The sequence below is a fragment of the Haliaeetus leucocephalus genome, unplaced genomic scaffold (assembly GCF_000737465.1).
Source record: "Haliaeetus leucocephalus isolate CR32 unplaced genomic scaffold, Haliaeetus_leucocephalus-4.0 Scaffold306, whole genome shotgun sequence".
NCBI classification, from domain to species: domain Eukaryota; kingdom Metazoa; phylum Chordata; class Aves; order Accipitriformes; family Accipitridae; genus Haliaeetus; species Haliaeetus leucocephalus.
Genome location: NW_010972742.1, coordinates 5881843 through 5907575, shown reverse-complemented (window position 1 = coordinate 5907575; position 25733 = coordinate 5881843). Strand labels below are relative to the sequence as shown.

The following is a 25733-nucleotide window of genomic DNA, read 5'->3' as shown; positions in this document are numbered from 1 at the left end:
CGCGGGGCTTTGTGCAGGCAACTACACTCCAGCCCCTTTCCCTATCTCATGGATGGTGGCCTCTCCCTGCCCCTGCAACCCGGGATCAATGCTGCAGTGCAGGCTGGCCTCCAGCCTTCCCTCCCGGGGCCCCTCCGCGAGAATACAGAAAATAAGGGAAAAAGCGGCGAAGCTGCCGGTGTTTCACGGCCCTGCACCTTTCCTCACCGCAGCTACCCCCCGCTCCCCGGGAGGCGCTCCCGGCGGGACTCGAACCCCGGGCTCTGGCGCTCGGCGGGGAGGGGCGGGGCCCCGCCTGCCCGCCAGGGGGCAGCCACCGCCCTTATCGCCCGCTCTGCAGAGGGCGGGAAGCGGTGCCCCGGAAGCGGAAGAAGGGCGAGGTGGGGGGGGGGTGTCAGACCGTTGCCGGGCCCTTGGCAGCGGGTCGCCATGCAGCCGCGGCAGCTCCGCTGGGAGACTCTGGCGGCTCTGCGCACCTCAAGCAAGGGTCAGCTGAGCTACTGCCGCCACTGGCTCCAGGATGAGGTGAGGGTTCGCTCCCGGCGGGCGGCTGGGAGCCCCCGGGCCTGTGCGTCCTGAGGGCGGCTGAGGGGGGAGATCGGTGACTCGTCCCTCCGAGCGCTGGCTGAGCGGTGATCCATCGGCTCCTTGTCTCGTTAACAGTCGGGGCTTGAAATACGTTCAATTGTCCTTGTGGTATCTCTGCTGCCCGCTCCTCCTCGCCTGTCGGCGGGTGGGCCCCCCTGCTCCCCTTCCAGCAGGTCGGGTCCTGGCTCCTCCGTACTGGGTAGATAGTGCAGGGTGTAGGGAGGAGGTGTTACAGGAGAAGGTTCAAGCGTGGCGGTCCTGCTGCCCTGCAAAAGTAGGGGAGCTCGGAAAAAGTGTTGAACAGAAACAGCGAGTAAATGGGGTACTGAGCTGCAATTATAAAGCACCTGCTGATCTGTGCAGATGTTTTCAATGTGTGTTCATTAATGTTTTGTTGCTTTCTTGGTATGCTTCACGCTTACAGAAAATGTTTTCTTTCTAGGATATCTTGGAAGGATGCATGTCTCCTCTTGTGCTGTCCCCTTATTCTGGCTGGGTCCTGGACAGAGTGATTGGGCAATCACCTCAAGAAATTGCACCCTCCAGAAGTTCAACGCCTAAAGAATCCACTCCCTGCACAAACCAGTCATCTTCTCTGGAGAAGATCATATCTGCTAGCTGCCAGGGCTCTCCACCACTTTCATCTACAGAGCCAAGTGAAACAAAGGTACCTCTCTGATTATAGTTCACATGTGAACAGCTGTGAGAGAAAGCATACTAACTTGCTGCCATAAATTGTCTGATAAAGGTTGGTTTGTGTTCTGTTAACTTGTGGGGAAAAACATGCTTAGTTTCAAGTTTTTGTAGGATAAATGGGTGAAGATAAAATTGGTGTTAACAAGTTTTTAATAGAATAACGTTTGATAGTAGGCTAAAAGCAAACTCCCTTTTTCACCATAACTAAGAAGAATTTAGTTGGAGCTGTATAGTTACATGGATTGGATTAGCAGCATGGGGTTCATCCAGTTGGAGGGATAAGATCACAGAATAGGATCAGGCCTGTTGTAAGAGTCCATGAGTAACCCCCTTGGGTTCTCTGGAGCCTTTGAATGACTTAGATGTGTTATGGCTGTCTTTTACAAGGCAAAAGGGTAGGAAGCTGGGTAACGAGCAGTTGAGCTTTGGAGGTAGTGAAGCTGATGAAGCACCTGAAAAGAAAATAAGTGTCTGTTGCTATGCATTAAATTATGACTTCACCACATAACAATGAGACTGAGCAGTGAAGTTTTGCATCATCTTGGCTCCATTTGGACTTGAGAAATATATTGTGAGAAAAACATCTTAATGAAGCAGCCAGATCTGATAAAAGTTATAAGAGAGAGTCTGAATACTCCTCCTGAAGGATGATTCAAAGTATGAACCTGTCTTTACTTCTTCCAGTGTACCATCTTCACTGAATGTAAAGAGAATGTGGGGAGAGTCTGTCTCGCCTTTCTAGGTGACAGTTAGCCTTCATGCATGTCATATAGGCTCTTGGTATTCTGCTCCCAATTTTAGTGATTGGGAAGAGTAATTATCCCAGCTTCATATAGCTGCTGGAGGATACTCAAAATGGTGAGGCTGCGCTACTGAGGTATATAACTACTCTAAATTGTTGTGCATTGATTGACTCCTTTGTCTGTTTCTCTACAAGTAATATGCAGTTTAAGGAGACTTGATTTACCTGTTTCCTCTATGAGTGGCTGATACAGTATTCAGTCACTGATTTTGCTTATACACTGACCACGCAGGGAAATGAAGATCTTAGTCTGCTGGAGATGGATCAAGAAGTCTTCCCAGCAGTTCTGCCATCTAAAGTTACAGAAGTTGAAGGCTGCATTCGGATGTATGAAGAGATGCACAGGTTGAAAGGAAAGGTAAAGGAAAACAACTTGAGGGTGTATGTGAATTACAGGAGAGCTACGTAACCAGATGTAACAATGCTCTGGTAAAAGTAGCAGGATAGTAAGTTATCCTAAACCTTAGAGAGTAAACTTTAGGATAACCCCAAGTAGACCATGGTGGCCCACTTTGGGCAATTTGATTTGTATTTTCTTCTGTCCAAATTCTGGTGATTACTACATTGTGGTGCTTCTGGCACCTCTGCAATCTGCAGGAGGGGCTAAGGCAACGGCAGGAGCAGCAAGAGCAGATGGTGAGGGCAGTGTATGACCTGGCAAGTGAACAACTGAAACGCTTTGATGAACTGAAGGAGCTAAAGCAGCATCAGGAATTCCAAGATTTGCAAGAAGTAATGGAGAAGAGGTGAGATTAGCTCTGCTATCCTTAAAATATTACAGAATCTAATCAAAGTGAGGATTAATTTTTGTGCCTGACGGATCTGTGCTAGTCACTTGTGCTTGAAAATCTCACCTGCTGCTTTTCTTATATTAACTATCCTGTTACTATTTGTCTTTCAGAGTAGATCTCTGGTTACTGCTGCGGTTTCAGTGGTTAGAAAAAGACTATATTTGTGACAGTTAAAGGTCCTCTAGCTTGGCTTATTTTAAAAGTAACTTGCTGTATGTTTGCTTGTATTTTGTCTTGTGCTTGTCTTGAATACAGGTTTTCTGTCTTTATGTGTATTGTAGCTCAAAGGAGGCTCAGGGACAGCAAGAGAAATTGAAGGAAGAACACCGACACAGAGCCAAGGTCTGTGACTTGTAAGAGTTGTCTTTCATAAAAGACTGTGACTACTCGGTGGGAACTGGAAAGACCAATTGATTTGTTTGTATTTACATGGCACCCCTGTAGTGAGAATGTATTTTCTGGTGCTGTCCTAGACACCTGCTGCATTGTTGTGGAAATGCAGTAAAGGCACATGTGTTGTGGGAGCAGGAAGGACCTGTAAAGCTAGTCATCAGACCAGGAGGGACCTGTAAAGCTGGAGTTATTTCAGTATTTTGTGTCTCTTGTTTCTTTTTCTCCCCAGGTATTAAACCTAAAACTGCGCGAGGCAGAGCAGCAGAGGCAGCGTCAGGAAGAGCTGGAGCGTTTGCGTAAGGAAGAGGGCCAGGAAAGATTGCGTCGCCTTTATTCCATCCAGGAGGAAGTGCTGCAGCTTAACCAGCAGATTGATCCCAATTATAGACACAAAGACTTGCCAAGAATTGATCTTTCTGCATACAGTAATCGTGGCAACCAGATCTGTGGGCTGGTGTCAGGACTTATCCGCACCACAAGCGAGGTAGAGGCTCTAGAGTTGTTCTTAACTTTGGTTTTCATTTCTTCATAAAGCTTCCTGCCTTCTTTAAAGGCAGCTTGTTATGAGACTGTTAAATAAGATGTCACAGAAATGTTTTTAGATATTTGGCTTATAAAGTATCTAATTTAAAAGGAGAATTCCGTGGCACTTTAGCTGTTCTCTTGAAAATGGCTTACAAAAATGCATGAGGATTTCTACAGGAGAAAGATTCAATATTAAAATACTGTAAACTCTTGATGCTGTAAAGGTCCTTTTTGAGAAACCAGTTGTGGTTCTCCACACCATTATGGTTCTCCTATACTCGTAAGCCTTTTTGCAGTAACTAGGTTTCCTTTAAAATTTTTTTCTCTATGTAAAGGTGGGATACAAACCTTGAAAAATAAAACACTATAATAAGGCTAATTCTCTGTTCCAGCTTGTCACAGCTGGCTTTCTGCAGAGGAAGTTGTCTAGGCTTTGCACTGAGGTTCGCTTATCACTGTCAAAGTGTGTTATTAATTTTTGTTGGCCAAGATCTTGTGAGATCTAGTCATGGACTAACATTATTTACAAAGGTGACCAATGTTATGTACAAATAAAGGAGAAAAAGATATTTCGACTAAAGAGGATAAAATGTTTAGTTGGTTCCCAGGTTACCTGAAGACTAATGCTTCAAAGGCTCCTTATTCTTGCCGTTGGTCTACGGCTAGTGGAACAAAAGATTGATGCTATATTACCTCCTCTGTTTCTTGACAGAGAGGTTTCCCTACTCAAGTAGATGTGGCCAATACTGAACGAGCACTGCAAGAGATGCGAGGGTTGATATCCAGCATGCAGCAAGAAATCGCTGCAGCTGTAGAAGAAAAAAGGAGGAGAGATGAAGAGGAAGAGAGGCAAAAGCAGAAAGAGTTACTGAAAAAAGAGCAGATGAAGGCTCAGACTCCTGCCCCTGCACAGCAATCAGGGGGAAAGCAGCAGAAGGAAGGTTGGTTAGGCTTTTCCCTTCCCTCCCCCTGCCCCTCCCCTTACACACTCTTTTACTGTTAGACTAAATAGTACTTTGAATCTTATTGTTGTGATGACACACCTTCTTGTAGCCTTTACTTTTAGCACAACTAGCAAAACGGGTATAAGACTGCTGGCAGCAAACTTTTGAAATGAAACTGATGCAGCATAAATTGACTGTATTAACTGGAGCAAAACCTGCTGTTTCTAGACAGTATGCCATATATTGGAGTATTAGAGAATAACATTGTGCCTTCTTGTGAGTGTAGATGGGTCATGCATGATATGACAAAACATACAAGAACAGACCACTGAAATGGCTTCTTTCTTGAGAGTAAGTTAAGGCCAGATACCCTGCATATATAAATTACTAAGCTGAAGAAGGAGGACTCCTGTATAGCTTGCAAACTTGTAGTTCGTTTATGAACATAACTTTCTAAACTAAATTCTGGGGAAAAAGCACTCATGCAGCTGATACTTCCTTGCAATTTTATTTTAAAGTTTTCTTAAGGTTCTCTAGAGTTTTGGGTCTTTATTAGTCTTCTGATATTTTTTTTTTTAATACCAGGACTTCAAGTTAAGGCAGAAGAAAGTACCATGCAGTGGTACCAGCAGCTTCAAGATGCTGCTGAGCAGTGTGTTGCTTCTTTCAGTGGAATCAGCAACTGCAAAGACAACAATGAGGTATGAACAAATGATTAATACTGCTGAAGAGTAATTATCTTAATTTCTAGGGGAAATAGGACAGCTTTCATTTAAAAAAAAAAAAATTCTAGCTTAGCAGCCTCTGTTAACAGTCTGCTTATCCAAACTATCATAGTAGTTTACTTGTCTGTAAAGGCTTTTGAAGTTGTTTGTTTGCTTGTTCTGCAGGTTAAGAAGATAAAAACAGACTTGCAGAAAGCAGCTACAATCCCTGTGAGCCAGATCTCTAGAATAGCAGGTCAGGAAAATGCCAAGAACCCAATCCAACTGAAATGCCTTTTGATGTAAAGATTTTAGTAGGACATCCAATGTTTCTATAACTATCCCTACAGCAGAAAGCTGGTATGCATACAGTCCAAGTCTTTGCAGCACAGTGTTTGCTTATGTTTTGAACGCCTGTTGCTTCCCTCGGAGGCATCTTGCTTCATCATGATTAAGTTTCTTTAATCAGATGTAGCAAACATGCAGTTTGGGGTGCCTTGCCCTTCTGGATGTAGGTCTAGTTTTTGTGAAGTTGATGTGGTCTGGTTAAGACTTGTCTGCTGTTTCCTAATCTTCTGTCTCCATACATTCCTTTTATATTTGCAGGTTCTCAGCTGAGAGAAATATTTGACAAGATCAATAACCTGCTCTCTGGAAAGTCTGTTCAGAGTGGAGGGCGAACTGTATCAGTGACTCAGCATCCACAGGGTCTGGATTTTGTTTACTACAAACTTGCGGAGAAATTTGTGGTGAGGAAGTGTTCTCTTTATTGGGGTGGCAAACTAGCTAGTGCTTTAAGAAGTTCTTTTGGACACTGTCCTATGTCTTCAACTACCAAGAAAAAAATTACTAGGTGTTTAGCTTGCATGTATTAATGTTCATATTGATTAGAGAAAGTGCTTCTGGGTTAAGAAAAAGTGAAAGAACTTAGTTTCTCTTTCTCTCCCATCCCCTATTTTATCTCTTCTAAGAGGAGGAACTATTTTAAAGTCCAGGCTTACATTCGAACTAGTTAGGTACAGTGTTAGTGGAAAACAGGTTGATAGTTAACTTATGATATATCACAAAACTGTATATGTGCTCAAAACCTTACATCTTGGCAGGGGGTGGGAGGAAGCTAAGGCCCAAGAGGTGAACTTCTGTCCCTGCTGTGTAGTTAGCACCTCCCAAGAAATGAAGTGTCATTGTTCAAGTTGCTTTTTGAAGTTGGCAGTATTTTTCTCTATTCTTTGTTTGGTAAATTTAGGCTGTTTGAAACTCTCTTTTGTCCCTGCAGTGACAAATATACGCAAAAATTAGTCCGTGGAGTAAAACTGACTGATCTGTAAACATTTGAAAATGATTGTTTGGAGTGAAAATATATGTGCAGCCTTGCACTTTGTACCTGTATTTGCTAACTCCTTTTTTCTGTCCTGTCATCCTCTGTGGGAGCTGAGGACTTAGGGCTTTATCAGCTTTTCTGTGGTTGGCTACATAGCCATGAAAACATTAGGATTCTTTAGTAGAGGCTAATTACACAAAAAAGATGTTTTGGGTTTTTTTGGTTTTTTTTGTCTGAGAAATGGCTTGAAGGGGTGGGGAATGACTTTCCTTTCCTCCCTCCAGAATCAAGGAGAAGAAGAAGTAGCTTCTCACCGTGATGCAGCTTTCCCAATTGCTGTTGTGGCCTCAGGAATTTGGGAAATACACCCTCGAGTTGGAGACCTCTTTTTAGCTCACCTGCACAAAAAGTGCCCCTATTCTGTGCCGTTTTACCCTGCATTGAAGGAGGGGACTTCTATGGAAGAGTATCAGAGGTAAATTTATTACTGGACTTTTTCAGCATGAACCCTGCAAGGGTGAAGATTGTATTCTTCTGAGTGAACTCCACTTTTCCCAACCTCTGATTATGTAGGCACTGTGACATGCTGACATAGACTCTGGAGATTCACTCACAAGTGTGCAGCTCCCCTAACCCTGTTTCCCTGGAGGATGCTGTGTCCTTCAGCTTTGAAGTGCTCTTTTGCTTATTCTTCTTTGTCATTCTCAAAGAACAGTTGATAGCCGTAGCTTGATTCTAGTTGAAATATCCAGTACAGAACCTAAATAATCTACGTGGTATAAAATAGTGGAACATATGATCCAGAGGGTAATGATCAGCCTTTGCAGTAATTGTATGGTTTTGGAGCATCCCTGTTCTCAGTACAGTTGACTTAAAGTAAGCTGAGAACTGCAGGGACTCAAGTGAATGGGTTTTGCTGTACTAATACTGGAATGTCTTCTCATACATAGGATGCTTGGATATCAAGTTAAGGATTCTAAGATGGAAGAGCAAGATCATTTTCTTAAACGGATGTCAGGAATGATTCGTCTTTATGCTGCCATCATTCAACTCCGGTGGCCTTATGGAAACAAACACGGGGTACGCGTGTTTGGCATTATAATTAGAACCTTGTTACTATCCCAAGAGTCCATTAAATATATTGCAAACTTGATTTGTAGTTAAGGTGTGCTGAACTTTAAACCAGCTTATAATGTATTTGAAGGGAGATGGTCATAACCATAATCAACAAAGCAATGCAAAGTAATTTGTAGTATAGACCTTTGCTTCCTTTCTTTTTATTTTCATAATGATCAAGTCTTATGTTAGGCTATTATAAAATAACTTTATAAAGAAGAAAGTAAATTAGAAAACTGCCTGTTTTGATAATAGCATTTTGCAAGTCTTACAAGTGTTGGGTAGCTTTTTTGTTGCTTTATAGACACATCCTCATGGGCTGAACCATGGATGGCGCTGGCTTGCTCAGATGTTGAATATGGAGCCTCTGGCAGATGTGACAGCCACACTTCTTTTTGATTTTCTGGAGGTAAGTGATGTGGATTGCTGATGATTAGAGACCTAAATTGGTGACGTTTTAGTTTCTGAAGGGATTGCTGAGGTGTGAGGTTCATTGTGATTTATTTTAAGAGTTTTTTTTAACTTGTCCTTATTCCTTCAGAAACGAATGTGAATATTGCACATTCTTGCAAATATAGCTTTGGAGCTGAATGATTTGAAAATGGAAGTTTTTACACATGCAACTTCTGTTGTTGTATTTGGTTCTGTTTAAGGTTCCTGGTATATTAAAAATAGTTGCATGGTCCTATAAAAGTAAGGTCGGCTAAGCGCTTGGCATCAGTTTGTACAATGCACTGAGGTCCTGTGGTCTTTCCAGCTGAATTAGTTCATAAAACTGGGTGGGTTTTTCAGGCTGAGGACAGAGCCTGATGTATATTAATCCCATGTCCTAAGATACAGGCCTATGCTAAATAAGAGCCAAAGTTAAAGGCTGAAGTCAGGGGAGAAACACTGTTGAACACAAGCAGCTTCTGTGCTTATCAAATGCCTTCTAAAGAACTTTAAAAGTAGAAATGAGAAGGTAAGTGCAAAGTGAAATACACCATGGGGATTCTGTTAGTAGTGGTGACGTTTGAGGAACATTCATCCTGTAAACTAACTGTATGAAGAAAGCTGATGAATCCACACTGCAGTAATCAAGATGGGGAAATGACCACAATATGCCCTAGCAAATGGCATTAGGGAATGGTGTTCTTTTTAGAGGTAGACTGGAGTGAGAAGAAGAATAACGTAAGATTGATACCAGTGGCCACCACACAGCCAACAAGAAAAAAAGGTGATTGTGGTAGCAGTAATGGCATTTAGAAGATTTGCTTGTTTTATTGTGAATGTTGGGTATATTTCTTTAAATGTCTGGATAGACTATTAAGTGGTTGATATTGAACAGCTTTATTGAACTGAAATTGTCATGCTAGTCTGAAACCCAGTTCTGGAACCTGGTCTTTGTGGATTTCTGTACCATAGGTGTGTGGCAACGCTCTCATGAAACAGTATCAGGTTCAGTTCTGGAAAATGATGTTGCTTATTCGAGAAGACTATTTCCCAAGGTATGATATCTGTGGTTAGGAATGTGAAATGATCCTTGGGTGTTTTGGTTTTTTTTACTTCATGAGTGTTTGCTCTTAAATGACTCGTCCATCTTTTCCAATCTCTGCCATTCACCCCCACACCCACTTGTAAATCAAACTCAACTGTCTGAGTAGATTTTGAAACATGCTGTTATTTCTGCAGAATTGAAGCAATTACCAGCTCTGGACAGATGGGCTCTTTAATGCGTTTCAAGCAATTCTTGGAGGTAAAGCAGTTTTGTTGGTTTTTTTTTTAGTTTTCAAGTGTTTTGAGGATTTTTCCCTTCATTCGATATATCCATCATTTTGCTAATGAGGCTGGTGCTGCTTGCAGCATATCTGATAGTCCAGACCAGTCACTGTGATGTAACCCGTCTTTTGTAACTTTTCAGTTACTGAATTAACTTAATGATAGTTATGATAGCAAACATCTTGCTTATTTCTTACCTCACATCTAATTTTTCTCAGTGAAAATGTATTTTGGTTATAAATGGAAGTTCAGTGAGACTAGTTGCAGTGAGAGAAGATGTATAGGTGGAGGAGGATTCTGCTGAGTCATTTCTGTAACAGCTATTTTTATCAGTGGTTTGCTTTTTTTATCTGTTGTCCTGATTAGATACATGAGGAAGTAGACACTTTGAACTGCTCTCTGTAGCGTTTGTTTAGCATTGTATTCTGCATCTTTTTATGAAAGCTTGCAAAACTGTAGAATACTTGATTATTTAAATTGTTTTGTGAATGTTGACTCTGAATCTGTCATGTTTTAATATCATAATCTGAGTTTGTACTTTCACTTCAAAGTTAATTTTGGTACATTTTATTAGCAATGATTTGAATGTGTGCACTAAGAGCCATCAAAATTCCTGAGAAGAGATGACAAATTAAGATACACATTTCTTTTTTTCTTTGTCTTTCTCTCTCCACTAGGAATGTCTACAGCAGAAGGAAATTCCATTACCAAAGGGTGCTCTGCAGTCTTCCTTTTGGAGATCATAGATCAGTTTCTATTTCTTTCCCCCTGGATGTCAGTGCTTTCAGACCTGGCTTCCTGTTTACATGTAAAGGCAAAATAAATATATTTTGTATATAGAGGAATGAGGAGAAAATATTCCATCCACCTGTTAATGTTTAATTCATTAAGATTTATGTTGGGCAGAACAAACTCGTGTTTAATTTGTTGCAAATAATTGGAAGTTATTCTTTACTTTGGATTTTTGTAAGTATTTTTTTATAGTGAATTGTGGAAAAATGAAGACACTTCCTTCATATATTTAAACATGTGGAAGACATTTTAAATATAGTATCCTGATGACCTCTGGGCTAAAGAGATTAAAGACTTTTGGATTGAAAATTTGCACAGTGCTGTTCTGTTCGTGGAAGTGAAAATACCTCATAGCTTTATGAAGTCTTAGCAGACTAATCAATCTCAGAAATTTACAGCTAGAACTTTATTTTTGTATTTATTACATCTGTCTTTTATAATTCAATTTTAATTATGCTGATGTACTTGCATCCTGTTTGTCTCGACAACATCTTAAAACTACAGTGAGATTGGCCTAGCAGTGTTGACGCTTATCTCTGTTGAATGTAACTTTGCTCCAAGAGGCAGTACTCTCGATTTAAGAGAGGTACACTCACTGTTTTGAAAGTTTGCATGGATAATAGAAACTTCATGGGGGAACAGCAGAGTTCCTGAAACTACAGAAATTCTGTGTCTGTTATCCATCAGATGGATGGAAGCTAATAATCCATTTTCTTAATACAAGAAAAAAGTGTCAAAATGGTGCATTCATTCTAGCACTTTTGCTGATGTTCTGCTGTCATTTGAGGGGGAAATGGTATGCTTGTGTTACCTAAGGTGCATTTCATTAAGGGCTCTTTTTATGTAAATGGATTTCTTCCTTATCAATGTTATGGTATTTTATGTATCAAGTACTGTAATACTTTTGTACCAATGGTGGATTATTCTGAGAATAGTTCATTCTAGAAATATGTTTAAATTATTATTAAAGTTTAATTTTTTTCTTTTTAATCTGAAGCTGATGCAGTTTGGTTTTTTCTGTAGAAGAGGAATGGTCAAGAAAATCTACAGCTCCTTGGTGAATACAGGAGACAGATAGTGTAAGAGATCAGAGTGATGGGAGATCTATCTGATTTATGGTGCACTGTCCTTGAACTATTTTGGTGGCCTCTAAGATGAGAAAATTTGCTTCTGAGTTCTGGAAAGTAGTGTGTTATTTTTGCAATATACTGTTGCAAGTTAAAATTTATTATTATTTTTACCAGATGAGTTTTTATTATTCCTAGAGGTACCACAATTTGAAGCTGTAGAAAGTGGAGTTGAGGCCATATGAGAATCTGAGTTTGATTTTTATATACCTCTTGAGATTTCTGAGAAAAGTTTGTAACGTGTACTTTGGAATTCAGGCCTTTAAAACCTTTAACCTTGGCTTTTAAATTGACTGGTAAGTAAGTTAAATTTTTATTTGGTTTATGTATTTTGTAAACTGACTCTGGAATTCTTTAGGCTGGTGTTACCAGTAATTGTTCTGGGGTACTGCAAACCTCCTTCTAGTATTCTTTTACCAGATAACACTGAAGCAATACGACTTCCATTAGTATACTTGAAAATGTTCGTGTTTTTTTTATAGAGTAGAGATGTTTTGATTACATCTTGCATATCTAGTTATGTTGGAGACTCGCTTTGCCAAGATGGTAATTGGTACTGTCTGTTAGAAACAGCTGTCTGCCTGTGCCAAAACACAAGGTGTGATTCGTTGAGAGATATATATGTAAGATACAATAGCTTTTTTTTTTTGCTGACAGGTACTAGGGTTTTCTGACATTTGTGGGGAGGAATGTAAGTATATATTTTTATAAATAACAAACATGGTATCCTTGTCTGCCTCAGTAAAGGGCATCCAGATACTTAAATACTATTTCAAAAACACCAATAAGAATTTCTAATTGAATAAGGAGTGCACTTCAAAAGAATCATAATAAATCAATATTTATTTTTAGGTGTAGCTTAAGGTTGCTTCTACTGCTTGAACTAATGGTTGACTTGTATGATGCTATTCTATTTTTTGTCATTTCAGCAGTTTTGAATGTTAGCCGTTTGGTGTTACGGAGATGCAGTGCAAATAAGGCCTTATGAATGTATTCATGGTATTTTCATACACATATTCGTATCAAATATGGCAAAGGAGAGCATCTCAGATGTGAAAATACTGTGCATTCAGGACAAGATGCATTAAAACGGCTGTGAGTCATACTCTTCCTTGGAGACAATAGTTCCAGGCAGTCCCACGGGTTGCGATGCAATGTCACTGCAAGTGTGCTTTTTCCATTTAAGAACTTTATTAAAAGAAAGTGTTATTAACTCAAAAATCACTCAAACCCACTCAGCACTTTGATCCCATAAAGTTCTTGCTGCCTTACCAGGTCTCTTAAAAATAAAAAATTAAGAGATTAGAGTTGAACTTCTTTGCCACATCCATTTTAAACATCTAGTTTATACTCAAGGCTCATTTTCCTTTGAATTTATGCATCAGCTTTTCAAAAATAGCTTTCTCTTGACAAGCATTTGCAGCCTTTTGATGCTCTGTTCTTGCCAGGCTTCTTTGTGACACTGCACGCTGCTTCAAAAGGACACCCGTACCCATATATATTTTTAATAATGTAAAACTAATGAGGCCGCTGCTTTGAGTCTGGCCTGTTGATTTAAATTGAAAAACCTGTCACCCGTCCTCGGTGCTCTGCAGCCGCAGCACCTCGGGCTGAGGAGAAGGGGGCAGAAACCCCGGCTGCCGCCATGCCGCACGGACATTTTAGCTGATTCCCAATGTAATCTTGTATTTTTTTCGTGTCCGAGGCTGGTCACGGTGGGGGGTGAAGCAGCGGCCCAGCGCCCCGCTGCTGAGGGGGGGACAAACACCCCGCGCCCCCCCCCGCCCCGGCGTCACCCTCCGGCACCCTTCCCCGCCTCTCGGCACTTTCCGGAATCCCTCGGCACTTTCCGGAACCCCTCGGCTCGCTCCGGCCCTCTCCGCATGCGCCGCTCCCGCAGTTCGCCTGCTGAGCTCGGGTGGGTGGGGCCCTTGTCTCCCCCTCCCCCCCCGCCCAGTTCCCGATTCTTTCCGAAGCCCTTCGGCTCTTTTCGCTAGCCGGGAGACCGTTCTGCAGCGCTGACGTCATCTCCGGGCCGCCTTATAAAAAGGCGGGCGCAGGCGGCGCGGGGTGTCTGTGGCGGAGGGCGCGGAGCCGGCGGGGGAGAGCTGCGCACCCACCCGGTGAGGCGGAGGGCGGGGGGCTGAGGGGGGGACACGTCTTCATCCGCGCTCGCCTTCATCCGACCCCACCGGGGTAAACAGAGCCCCCCCCCACGCCTGCTCCGCCTTCCGCCGCTGCGGAGACAGGTGTACGGGTGCGCGCTCCCCTCAGCCGCGGGGGAGGCTGAGGCCGGCCCTGCCTCCGGGCGCTCCCCGCGGCGCCTCGGCTACCGCTCGCCCTCCCTGGCGGCCGCGGCTGTTGCCGTGGTTTTGGGTTTTGTTTGGTTTTTTGGGTTTTTTTTTGGGGTTTTTTTGTTTTTTTATCGCGGGTGGCCGCTGCGGCGCCCAGGGTCTCGCCCTCGGGGGAGGGGAGGGCGGGGGAGCATCAGCCCCGGGCGCAGCGCGGATTAAGGGCAGGCGGGCAAGGAGCGGCGGGATCCGCCCTGGTCAGGCAAGACCCGCCGCAGGAATTTCATTCAGCGCTCAGGGGAGGGGATAAACAGGCGGGTAAATAACAGTGACAGCGAGTCTGCGTCCCTGCGGGCAGAGCGAGAGTCCCCCGCCTTGCCCGCCCTTCCCTTCGCCCCTGTCCGGTGAGGTTTGTGGTAAAACCCTGCCTCCTTCCCCTGAGGAGAAATCCTGGGGGGGCGACGGAGAAGCTGGCGCTCTGCGGTAACCCGGCGGAGGGGATTCATTGCACAGCAATGGCTTCCCTCAGCTCTCGCCAGCCCAGCCCTGTCCAAGGTCAGGAGATGCAGCAAAGAGTGTGTGCGAGAGGAGAGAAGAAAAGGGAGGGATCGAGGGGCTGGGTGTTCAGTGATGGCTGGAGAACCCTTTCCTCAAGGAGCTCGCTATCTCCCTGAAATGACGAGCACGTAAATAGCATGCACAACGGAGTTGTCTAGCCGAGCAGGAAGACATTTAAAAGAAATCCTCCCAACCTGTGTTCCTTTCATATACGTGTCATTTTGGTATATAGGTCAAGCACTACCGTTTCCTTCATAAAAGAATCAGGATTTGTTCATCCCCCGATTAACTTTTTTTTTTTAATTTAACATAAATCAAAGTAATGACAGTCAAGTTTTTCTCGGATTCATTGCCTGCATGCACCTTACCTGGTTACAGTGATAGAAATCTATATTGCTGCATCATAAATATGTACCAATAGGGTAATCCTTAGCCCTTATATTTAAGGAAAAGCACAAACAATTATCACAGTACTTTTTTTGAGCAAGTTCGTGTTGACTTTTCAGGATTTTTAGTAGCTATTTTGTCATAAAACAGCTGCGTGTTCCAGTCTAAAATGTACGTGACTATTGAGCAGTCTTTCATACATATTTAAATAGGTTCTGAAGAGCAGTTGTCTGGAGATGGCGAATGAACACATTAGGGGGAAAAAAAAAAAACAATAAAAAAAGACCAAAAAAACCCAACTCAGCCTGAAATGGTTCTGTATCTTTCTGGAAAGAAAAAATCTATTTTCTTTTGGCATTTTGTTTTCAGCAAAGTGCCAGAAGATTCTGATGACTGTATTCACTGAAAGGCCTTGGTCAGTGATTCAGATTTGCTCAAAACAAATATTAAATCCCACTGTGTGATTTTTATGCATTTAAATGCAACCAGCAGTGAGTTCTTCCATGAAATCTTCATTTGTCCTTACTTATAAATTGTGCAGAGAGAATAATGAACAAAAGATTGAAAATGGAATGCTTTCTGCTGCATTGTGTGCAGGACCTGTAACTGTAGTAATGGAATTGTTAAGCTGTGGAAAATACTTGAACAAAGATAGCGGGTTACATTGTTCACAAGAAGTAATTTATTTCCATTCCTGTTGGTAAAAAAAAAATTATCTGTACTGGTTGATTTGAAATAGAAATCTTATTTTAAAATCAGATTTAGATGTTATGCTTCTATGAGATCCATAGTTATGAAGTTAGCAAACATATTTGTGGTTGTTTTGGTTTGTTTTTTTTTTAATAACATAAAGGTAGCAACAATAACAAAAATGTTGAATGTCAAAGACTGTCTTTTAAGCATTTTTTACACGTTTTTCTCCTGCACGGCAGAAAGGTAGGAGAAGCCTTAAATCTCTTGAGACAGGGTGGTACCTCTTGGTGTGAAGTTCCTATTTCTCAACTATTATATTTATACCTAACCTTAGTAATTTAATGTATATAACTTGGTGTCTTTGCTGCCTTATTTGTGTCTTCTTAATGTATTTATGGGGTTGTAGTTGTTTTATTCATAAATACATTGCTTTTTGGGGGGCAACTAATTGCTTCCCCTGTATTGAATTCCTCCCTTTTCTCCGCTGCATGTTAGTATAGTGTGGGAGTTTGTTTTTTCCATTTGTCCCTGGAGTGTAGGCAGCAGAAAAATGGGGTGGAGCGGACTGCAGATGCTGTGGATGGGGATTGCCAAGCGTAGTCCAGCATTGTACTCCTGTAGCTGACCATGGATAAAATGGAGTGGCAAGCTGCCTCCTCGCTGCTGCAACTGATACACATTAAGCTATGCAAATGCCATGAGAGATATGCACTAGCTTCAGCTGGCACAAAGACACATAACTGCAGTTGTCCATGAACCATGAACTGCTTCAAGGATTGCAGTGTACTCATGGGGAAAACGTAGGGTTAGGGGAGGCGAGGAAATTTCTAGCTAAGAATTCAGTTGGTTACATACACTTGACAGCTACATAATTGGCCATCTCAAAAAATACCTTCTGTCACAACTGCTACTTGTCCATTTTTTTACTGTGGTAATTGAAAGTAATCATCTGTGTAGATGTTTATGCAAAACCTTCTTAGTGAGTTTGTGTCTTTAAATTAAGCCACAACTCTTGATTATGCTGTAGCACGAAGCATCATTTGCCAAGTCCTAACTTTCTTTACTTTCTGTTTTGACCTTCAGATTATGATAGGTTTGGTTTTGTTTTGTTTTTAAACTAACTGGAAAGGTTAGTACATACCAAATTAATTAAGTTTTCCTGTTTATATTTGTAAGCTTTTTTGCATGGGGATGTCTGTCACTTGCAATAGCTTGCGTAACAATCATGCCAATTGTTGCAAGGAACCAAAAGGAAAGTATGAAACATGTACTGTGACAGAATATGTATTTTAAAAAAAAAAAGAAAGGAAGAATTAAGCCATGTCCTTATGCTAGTCATTAGTTGAATGTTATCTTCATTTCCACCTCCCTTCTAGACTCTACATTCCTCCATCATGTTGTCATCGTTTCGTAAAGTCAAAGTCCAGGTATTTTTACATAATGCATGAAGTGTCATTGCCATACTTGCCTGTCTTTATTGCAGTGACCTATTTGTAACAAAAAGCCATTTGTTTGAGAGTTTGTTCTACATAGCAGGTGCTTTATTTGTACTTCAGTGTTGAGTCTGATCTGCCTTTCCTTTAATACTTTGGATTTCCTAATTTCTGTCTGTGATGCATGATGTGTGAACATTTTATAGTTGTTCAGTATGATCAGGTTTTGATGTGGATTAATTTTCTAAGAGTTTTTTTTTTTTAAAAAGTACTTGAGCAGTATCTTCTTACTTATAGCATCTAAAAATCAACTGTGGTAAGATTTACACTGTAGAACATTATGCATTTGAAGTTGGCTTTGGTTCCTGTTCCATCTACTTGCACAAATTTATAATCCTTGTATTGTTGTGGTGTAACTGTTCATACATCTCTGTGGCTTTCCATTCAGTGGTGGTAAAATAAATAGGATGTATGGACCAAACTTCAGCTGGGTAACACAAGCAACTAGATTTTATTTGGAAATTATAATAATGTAAATGTTTATACTACAATTAAAATTACAATGAAAAGATAACAAATGGGAATGGAAAATGCTGGGATTTATTGTGTAATATCACATTACCTGTAAACTCTGCATTTCTGCAATGCAGTCAAGGTAATTTGCTTTCTCAGGAGGACTTGGCACAGTGCAGTCCTTGCCAGCACTGCATAGTTTTATCAAAGGTCTCTGGTGATACCAAAACAAAGCCAAGAAACCCCTCATACATAAAGGCACCAAATTCAGAGAGGCAATTCAGCTGCTTTTATTTGAATAGTGGAATTAAAATTCTAAGACTAAGTGCCTAAATATGAACAGGTCTTTAATTGTCTTCCATATTTCAGAAGTGCATAGTTAAGGCTGTGCACAAACCCTCTAATCAGCCTCAATCACTAGCTTTGCAGCCTGCTTTAGTTCAAACAATTTGCCTTTTTTCTTTTAATGCTACAGTTTCTTGTGTCCCTGTAATACCTACTTAAATTTTGGGGCTTGTTTGAATTTTACCTGTGCTGTGGTTAGTCTGTATGAGTCTATGGCATTAAGCAGTGATTCAAAACAGCTTGGTTTTTTTGTACTGCAGCACTTGACTTATTTTTCTGGCTTGGAATTTGTAGAGGTTTGAGGCTGTAGGTGACCTTCCTTGACGGTGACCAGGAGTATTTGGACACAAGGTTCTGCTGCATGTAGTCCACACTTAAAATTTCTTTATTTCGTAGATTTAAATTCATAACAAACCAAATGCCTGGTCATTTGATTTTGTCTCAGTGGTGTTTTAAATCCGCTCAGACAGGGTATATGATATGACATCCTTCAGTTACTTCTTCGTAACACAGTATGCTCATGCAGCTCCCTTCACGGGAGCAGGAGCCAGTGCTGCACATACTTTTCAGAAGGATTCTCTTTTATTTACCTGCAGTACTAGTATGTACTAACTTAGCACTAAACTAGGCAGTTGTGGTGTTTTTGTGTTCAAGACATACGTAGTGGCTTACCTCTTCCCTAGGGTTTTGAGGAAGCTGTGAATGGGAGAAATGAAAGTTGGAAAAAATCTACATTGTTTTTTTTCCTCTGTCATTTCCTTTTGAATGTTATTTTCACATCCAGTATTAGAATTCAAATTTTTTTGCTTAAAGAAGAAAGATCAGCAATCCATTCCTGTCCCCAAAGAGAGAGGCAGGAGGGAGTAGCCAATATCAGTTAAATGCTCTTTTGACAAGACTTAGGATGTGTAATGCCAATGAATGCAAAAAAAAAAATGCATAAAGCTGCTCATGCGTGCATACCTGGGGAGCAGAGAGTGTTTTGATAAGGAAAGTACTTGTATTACAAGCTACTACTAGGGTCACGTATGCTGAATATATGTAACGCACATCAGGACTTGTCTTAAGAGAAAGTCATTATTTTACTAAATCTTAAGATAGTGATCTTTATATACTGATATCTGATTGCTTTTTGGGCAAAGGAGTTTAATTCTTTAAGCTCCCTGTAATTGGTTTATAAAATATGCTAAAATCTGTGAAGCACTGAATGTATTTTACATTCGAGTTTTTAAATCCCCGAAAACATGTTTTGGTAAGGGAAGTGCTGACAGCTCTTATGTGTGTCAGCCCTGGTGGCACCGCTGTAATTCCTGTTTAACCCACCTCGATACCGCTGTTTCCCGAACTTGAATGATGTTGCTGACATCATCGTTGTTGCACTGCGGTGTCTATAAATATCTGCAGTTGTATACTCCCATGCAAATTTTCGTGTACCCTTTGTATAATTTGTATCATCTGAGGAAGGCTAATCATTTTAGATTGAAGGATGAGGGTAATACGTTTGTTTTGGTTTTTGTCTTAAATTTATTTCTTTTTGTTGGTTGGTTTTTTGTTTTTGTTTTTTTTTTAAATACCACCACAGTGGTACAGTGCAAAGAAGCATTTATGATTATTTTTTAGTTAGACATAAGCTGACAAGTGGCTTTCTAAAGTTAGTCTTACAGTGTAAAAGTACAGTGGCAAATGCCTTCAGGACAGTTAAGATCCCCTGGTTTGGGGACGTCTTTATGATGACGCCTGCCTCAGCTATCTGGAAGGCTGAGGCTCTGGGCAGGAGCCAGCCGGTGCCATTCCTCCTGCCCGCACTGCCTGGAAGGTTCGCTCTGCCTGACCTTATCAGCTGGCGCAGGAGGCAAGCAGCGATGTGGAGAATGTTGTCTCTGCGCACAGTGCTGGGGACAGGGCCGGTTATCTGGGGTCGGGCTGGGCATTCGTGTATCTCCCAATCTAAGCTATGTTTTTCACGTTAAAAACATAAAGCACAACTTCTTGTTGGCAGTTCTTTTGCTAGCGGTGCAGAGGTGTATCCTAGATGCCTTCGAATGGTGTCGTTGAACCGAGAAGGTTTAGAAACATCTTGGAGAACTGCTTTGTATTCAAGGGGCGTAATGCAGTTTGAGCATGAAAACATCGGAGGTAGACTGCATCATTCTGCAGCATCGATGACTTTTGAGTTCAGAGCTCCCCAGTGACTGCTGATTGCGCTCTGGCAGAGCACAGACTTGCTGACGTCAGCTGATCTGCTGCAGGAAAGAACAGTCTATTATTGCTAGACCAAAGCACTTCTTTTACAATTGACTAGCTTGACTTACTGTAGTTATAAAAGGAGCCTTTCTTTTAATGAATTCCAGCAAAAAGATGAGCCAGATTGCATGGCTTGTGTGGTGAGAGGCAAACCAGCTACCAGGCTAAATTACAGGAGGTCTCCTATGTGGTTTTTAAAAATGTAAAAATAATTTTAAGTAATTTAATCATTTGCATAATTTAATAATTTAAATAATTTAATAATTTAAAGAGGTCTAAAATTGCTTGGGCTGTGGAGGTTATTTCTAATACTGAAATACAAGTTGACAGCAAAAGACTGTACGGCGTTCTAAAGACTAACTAGGATTTCATTTTCTCCCAGTAATGCCCATAACCAGAATAAGCGGAGAGACAGGCTACAGTTGTGCAGTACATTTAGACTAAATGCCACTTTGTTATTTCTGAACGCAATTCAGTTTAAAAGAAGTGCTGTTGGAATTCAAACACAGTGTGACAGCACAGGGAAAGAAGTTTTTAGCAATAACTTGCTCTCCTGGAGGGAAAACACTGTTTGAAACAGGGCTTGAAAAAAACAGCTGCTTTCTCAGGAAAACAGATCTGTAGTTGAGCTCAAGTTGCGTTCAGGGGTTTGATCTTTTAATACTCAGATACAGTAATCAAGTGGAGCCTTTGGTACCACTGCCTGGTGAAACCTGGACTTCATTTATATAATACAGTCTACACAGACTGGTTTTTTGTGGTGTGTGTGTTGTTTTTTGTTTTTTGTTTTTTTTCTCCTTGCCTTCTTTTGACAATAATGAGTGGAACGCCCAGGCCTGGAAGAGAAAGCAAAGCTGAATTTTCTTTCCTTCCTTAAACTGCCGCAATGCAGTTGGGGCTCAGAGTTCATGGGAGTAACAACTGCTGCTGAAATGGCTGTCCTCTTGCAGGGTGGGACTGTTGGAAGAGAGCTCGGGAATGTGTGAATTCGCCCCCATATGTTCCTTTCTATCAGATGGTCCCTTTACAAGTGCTTAGAAACCAAACAGAAAACATGGCCATATAGGTCGCTTTCCAACCTGTGGAGTTTTTCATACAATTGTGCAAGATACACGTCTAATTAAAGCATGCAGCTAACTAATGATTAAATAACAATTTAATATTTAATAATGTATTTTAAGAGATTGCCCTTGTCTTTTAGTATGCAGTTGCAGACTGGGTTTCTTCCCTGTCTTTGATAGGATTGATGAGACGTACATTTAGCTTGATGCTTACAGAATTTATAATGAAAGCATTAAGTGAGCTATACATGTAAACACTTGTAGATCAAGACATTAATTGCATAATTGTTCAAGCACGGAGTGTTTTTTTGCAACAGCTTCTTGATATGCCGAGTGAGTTGTCAAGTAAGTGGATAAATATCCAAACTCTGATAACAATAATGATAGTACTTTTTAAATTTGTGTTACAGTTCTGTTCTAATGCACAAATCTCTTACTGAAAATCAAATTGCTGTTTGAAACTTTAGGAACTGAAAATTAAAGGTTATCCCAATTTTAATAGAAAGGAGATAAAGCAGAACAGAAGTCAGTTCTTTGCTGTCTGTGGTAACAATAACAGGTTTTAGTATATAAAGCAATGTATAAAGATTTTCAGTCAAAGCGGTCAGAGCAAGATCAGTAGTTATACAAAATGCTCCTTGACTTACTTGTCTAAGGTCAGATCTATGAAGTACTGTGAGCCTCTGTATTGGCTTTTGAGAGGTGAATGTAGGGAGTGGCATGGTGGGTTTGTAACCTTTTTTAACTGTCTGAGAGAACAGAGAGGAGATATGTCACACACAGAGATGTGTGTATATATATATGTATGTATAATATATATAGATATATGTGGATCAGCTGTTGTTTAAAGAGCAGCAATATTCTTACTTTAGTTTATCTATATTGAGTATTTTAAATAAAATGTGTCCAGATTTTATACATTGTACAATGTATATGTATGTCTACATATCTACATACATATATGTGCGCAGAAACATATTTTTAACATTTGTATTAGATGCTTGCATGCTACCATCCAGGATGACGTGGCCTTTATATGACTGCAGCCATATTTTTCCAAAACAAGTAGATGTTAAATGTCTTTATAAATATTCCTTTCCCATTATTTCCTGCTAGAAGTGTGCTTTTATTTATATGTATAATATTTATATTTTATATACATATCTGCACACGCAGAGTAAGACTGTAAGTAAACCACATGCAAGTTTAAAAAAAAAGCAGGCTTTTCTTTCATGGATCTCTTCCTGCCCTACCATTGTTTTATAATACAAACAAAAATGGGGTTTTTTTGGCTTTCAGAAAATGGATCCAAGTGGTGTAAAAGTGTTGGAAACAGCAGAAGATATCCAAGAAAGGCGTCAACAAGTTTTGGACCGTTACCACAGGTTCAAGGAACTATCTTCTCTAAGGCGCCAAAAACTTGAAGATTCCTATCGATTCCAGTTTTTCCAGCGTGATGCAGATGAGCTTGAAAAATGGATCCAAGAGAAACTGCAGATAGCATCTGATGAAAATTACAAAGACCCAAGCAATTTACAGGCAAGTCCTACTGCCATTTTATGTTTCCTGTACTATTAATTTTAGGGCGTATCAGGTCAACTGGGATAAACAGAACAAATGCATAAATGTAACTTGATCTAAGAGTGGTGAAGAAAGATGGATGCAAATACCTACAGCCTTGCAAAGTGTTCTTCAAAAGCCTGGTTTCTTCACTGATGTAATCAGAATATTTCTAATAATGGATTAGATGCTAAACCAGCATAAAAAAAGTTACTCAATGTAATGAAGTGTAAAACCAGCTTTGTTTAATCCTAGAATTTGTTGGATGCTTTGGCTCTGTAAATAAGCACGAATTAACTCTTACTGTTTCCACAAAAAAATGTATTTGTAGGGAAAAAAAACTTGTGTGGGTGGAACTAGGTGATGGGTTATCACATGTCTGAACACTCCGGTGTACGAGAGCAAACACAATAATGAAATAACTAAAATTGGGGTGTTTGAATCCAGTCGTGAAACACATGATACTGCTATGATTTCAACTGTGCTATTTTATTGTTTCTTTGTCAGTACAGAATATGCATAAAATACACTAAAAATCTTGATGCTGGGAAAGGTGGAGGAGGGCTGTGCACCAAATCTCAGTCATGTTTTTTGATCTTTCATTTGTAGGGGAAGCTGCAAAAGCACCAAGCCTTTGAAGCTGAGGTGCAGGCCAATTCGGGGGCTATCATTAAACTGGATGAGACTGGAAATCAGATGATTAATGAAAGCCATTTTGCATCTGAAACCATAAGAGTGAGTGTTAATTTTTTTTTTATTTCCCCCCGCTCTTACAGGCTTTTCCTTAGACGCTTTCTGCAGATTGCATGGATAACTCCGTATTCTAAAACACTTTTTAAAATTCTACAGGTATTTGATTAGTGAAATCACAAGAGAATTTTATATTTGTAAAGCTTACGGATATTTTTCTCTTTCATGAGCACCCAGCTCATATCTTTTCTTGGATCCAGTTCTGAGGTGAACTGTCTGCCAGGGGAGTCCAGGAACTTGGATTGGAAAATCATGGGTAATCAAAGACGTGTTGAAAGTCACAAGGCAAATGATTAATTATACTTGTGGTTCTTCCCAAAATGGCAAATATCAAGAAACAGCAAATTCACAAGGCCCGGTGTCAGGGATGTTGACTGCTCATTTTTTGGTTATACATAACATTTTAATTTTCTGCGATAAAAATTATAAGTAAGACAAGCAACAATACCAGTAAACTTCAGACATCTAATTTCTGTGTGCTCTGGCTCAGATAAAGTCTCTAGTGATTTTTACTTTCTGGTTAAGTTGTACTGGCGATATGTTCAAATCTCTTTGAATTTGCGTTCCATGGCTTTTTCTGTGAGCTCCAAGTACAGTGCTCTGTCTGCTCTGTTTATCCAGCAGTGAACATCTCTTAGGACAGCTGCTTCCTCAATAACAAGCTGTAAGCTTTCTTCAAATCCTTTTCTGAGATCTACTGTTGGTTTGTTTTTTTCTTTCTCTCTAAATCTACTAACCTTTGTAATGCAATGACAAATGTATTTTTAAAATCTTTGCTGCTGCACTAGATAGGTTTATATTTGACAGTATTTGAGTGGTTATCAATGTTTTAGAAGTCTAAGCAAACTATAGATTTTATGTAATGACTTCATAGTTATCTTTTCTCCTTCTCCTATGTATTCTCATTTTTCTCTGGTTACGTTAGGTTTTTTTCTCTCTTACTCCCACACACAAGTGCGCACACATACATGCACATACCCCACCAGTAAACACTTATTTGTTTTCTGCATACCAGCTTCTTCTCTAGGACTAATTTTATTAAATCTGCTGTTTCTGGGCCTCACTTGTTTCAGTGTTGGTTATGGCTGCATTTTTCTTTAAGGCAAAGAAGTTGTTTAAAGCTTTTTCCTTTATAAGATTTGGATGTGAGCTGTTACAACTTTTCAAAAGGAGAACTCTTGTGATATTTTTGTAGTGATTAGCAAACTTAACTGATACATTTATTGTTTCATTATAACTACGAAAAGATGGGACTAAGAAAAGCAGAATTTTTTTTATACACTGTATAGAAAAACCCAAAGGTAATGATTATTTTAGAAACCTCATTGTGATTGTATAATCTTTACCACAAATAGGAAAAAAAAAAAAAGCTTTACAGTTGGGTGATCTTAAATAATACCGTGTCTTAGCTGCTTAATATAAGTTGTGTTCTGTTTGGAGTGGTAATTTGCTTTTTAATGGTTCAGTCTTTCACGCCATACCGGACTGCACAGCGCCCAATAGTTACGGCTATCCAAGTTGGGTTCCACATACGAGTAGGTGAAACTTTTGGCTGTGCAGTGCAACTTCTTTTTGCCCTGTCTTCTTTCTTCCTTGGTTGACAATTTGCACTATCCTTTTGGGCAGTCCTAGGAAATAGAGTGAGCTCTTTTCTCCCTTGAAACCTACCTAACTGAACTTTCTAAATGGATTAAATGGGTATCCACCCATGCTAGATGTTCAAAAGCTTCTCTAGCGTGACTTTCAAGTTTCAGATCTCGATGAGCAAAGCGTTATAGATGATGGGTGGAGCAGATGGTTTCCTGTTTTGCAAGTTGTGTGCCTGTGTGGGAGTGTGGTTTTTCTTTTAATTGTCTATAAAATTTATGGTTGCTCCCAACAGTTTTGAAAAGTAGAGTGCAGCCAGACAGAGACTCAGTATTAAAACTAGTAATTGCTCATGATATTTCAGTATTATGTTACTTAACAATGTTGGCTAAATGTATTAACTGGTTAGTGCTAAGAGAAATGATTAAAATACTGTAAAGTGGTACGAGTTTGGCTTGAAACAAAATGTGTCATCTTAAATAAAAATAAATCCCAAATGAAGACGAGATTCACTTATTGGGAGTTGACTTCCATGTAAAAGACTGAACATTTGAAGGGGACAGCAGCAAATGTTTGGTCTGACTTCACGCTAGCATGGAATTTAAATCAAATTTTATCTCAAAATGTTTACCTCATAGTTATGTAAAGATAACTATTTGATAGCTTCATTAATTAATAACAAGTGTGTAAATACTCAGTTCAGTAATTTCTAATTTTGTGTTGTTACATCACTTTACATCATTTGAAAACTAAT

General features: G+C 40.3%; 2 protein-coding genes across 6 annotated transcripts in view; both read left to right on the top strand.

Annotated features, from left to right (window-relative positions):
* Window positions 1-379: 379 nt before the first annotated feature.
* GLE1 (GLE1 RNA export mediator) lies at window positions 380-11330 on the top strand. Its single transcript, XM_010570973.1, has 16 exons — window positions 380-525; window positions 1031-1255; window positions 2319-2444; window positions 2684-2832; window positions 3159-3219; window positions 3500-3754; window positions 4508-4736; window positions 5325-5440; window positions 5630-5699; window positions 6050-6192; window positions 7049-7239; window positions 7715-7844; window positions 8185-8289; window positions 9285-9367; window positions 9552-9615; window positions 10316-11330. Exons 1-16 carry the CDS (start codon window positions 430-432, stop codon window positions 10382-10384), a joined length of 2112 nt encoding a protein of 703 aa, XP_010569275.1. The 5' UTR covers window positions 380-429; the 3' UTR covers window positions 10385-11330.
* A 2289-nt stretch (window positions 11331-13619) lies between these two features.
* The window catches only part of SPTAN1 (spectrin, alpha, non-erythrocytic 1), a 52846-nt gene continuing 40732 nt past the window's right edge, over window positions 13620-25733 (top strand). For 4 of the 5 annotated variants that reach the window (XM_010570971.1, XM_010570970.1, XM_010570967.1 and 1 more), the window contains exons 1-2: window positions 22382-22621; window positions 23252-23377. In XM_010570971.1, coding sequence (XP_010569273.1) covers window positions 22385-22621; window positions 23252-23377 — 363 coding nt within the window. In that variant the 5' untranslated portion in view covers window positions 22382-22384. Of the gene's footprint in view, window positions 13681-22381; window positions 22622-23251; window positions 23378-25733 lie in introns of those variants that run through there. The other variant, XM_010570966.1, reaches the window with a different exon arrangement.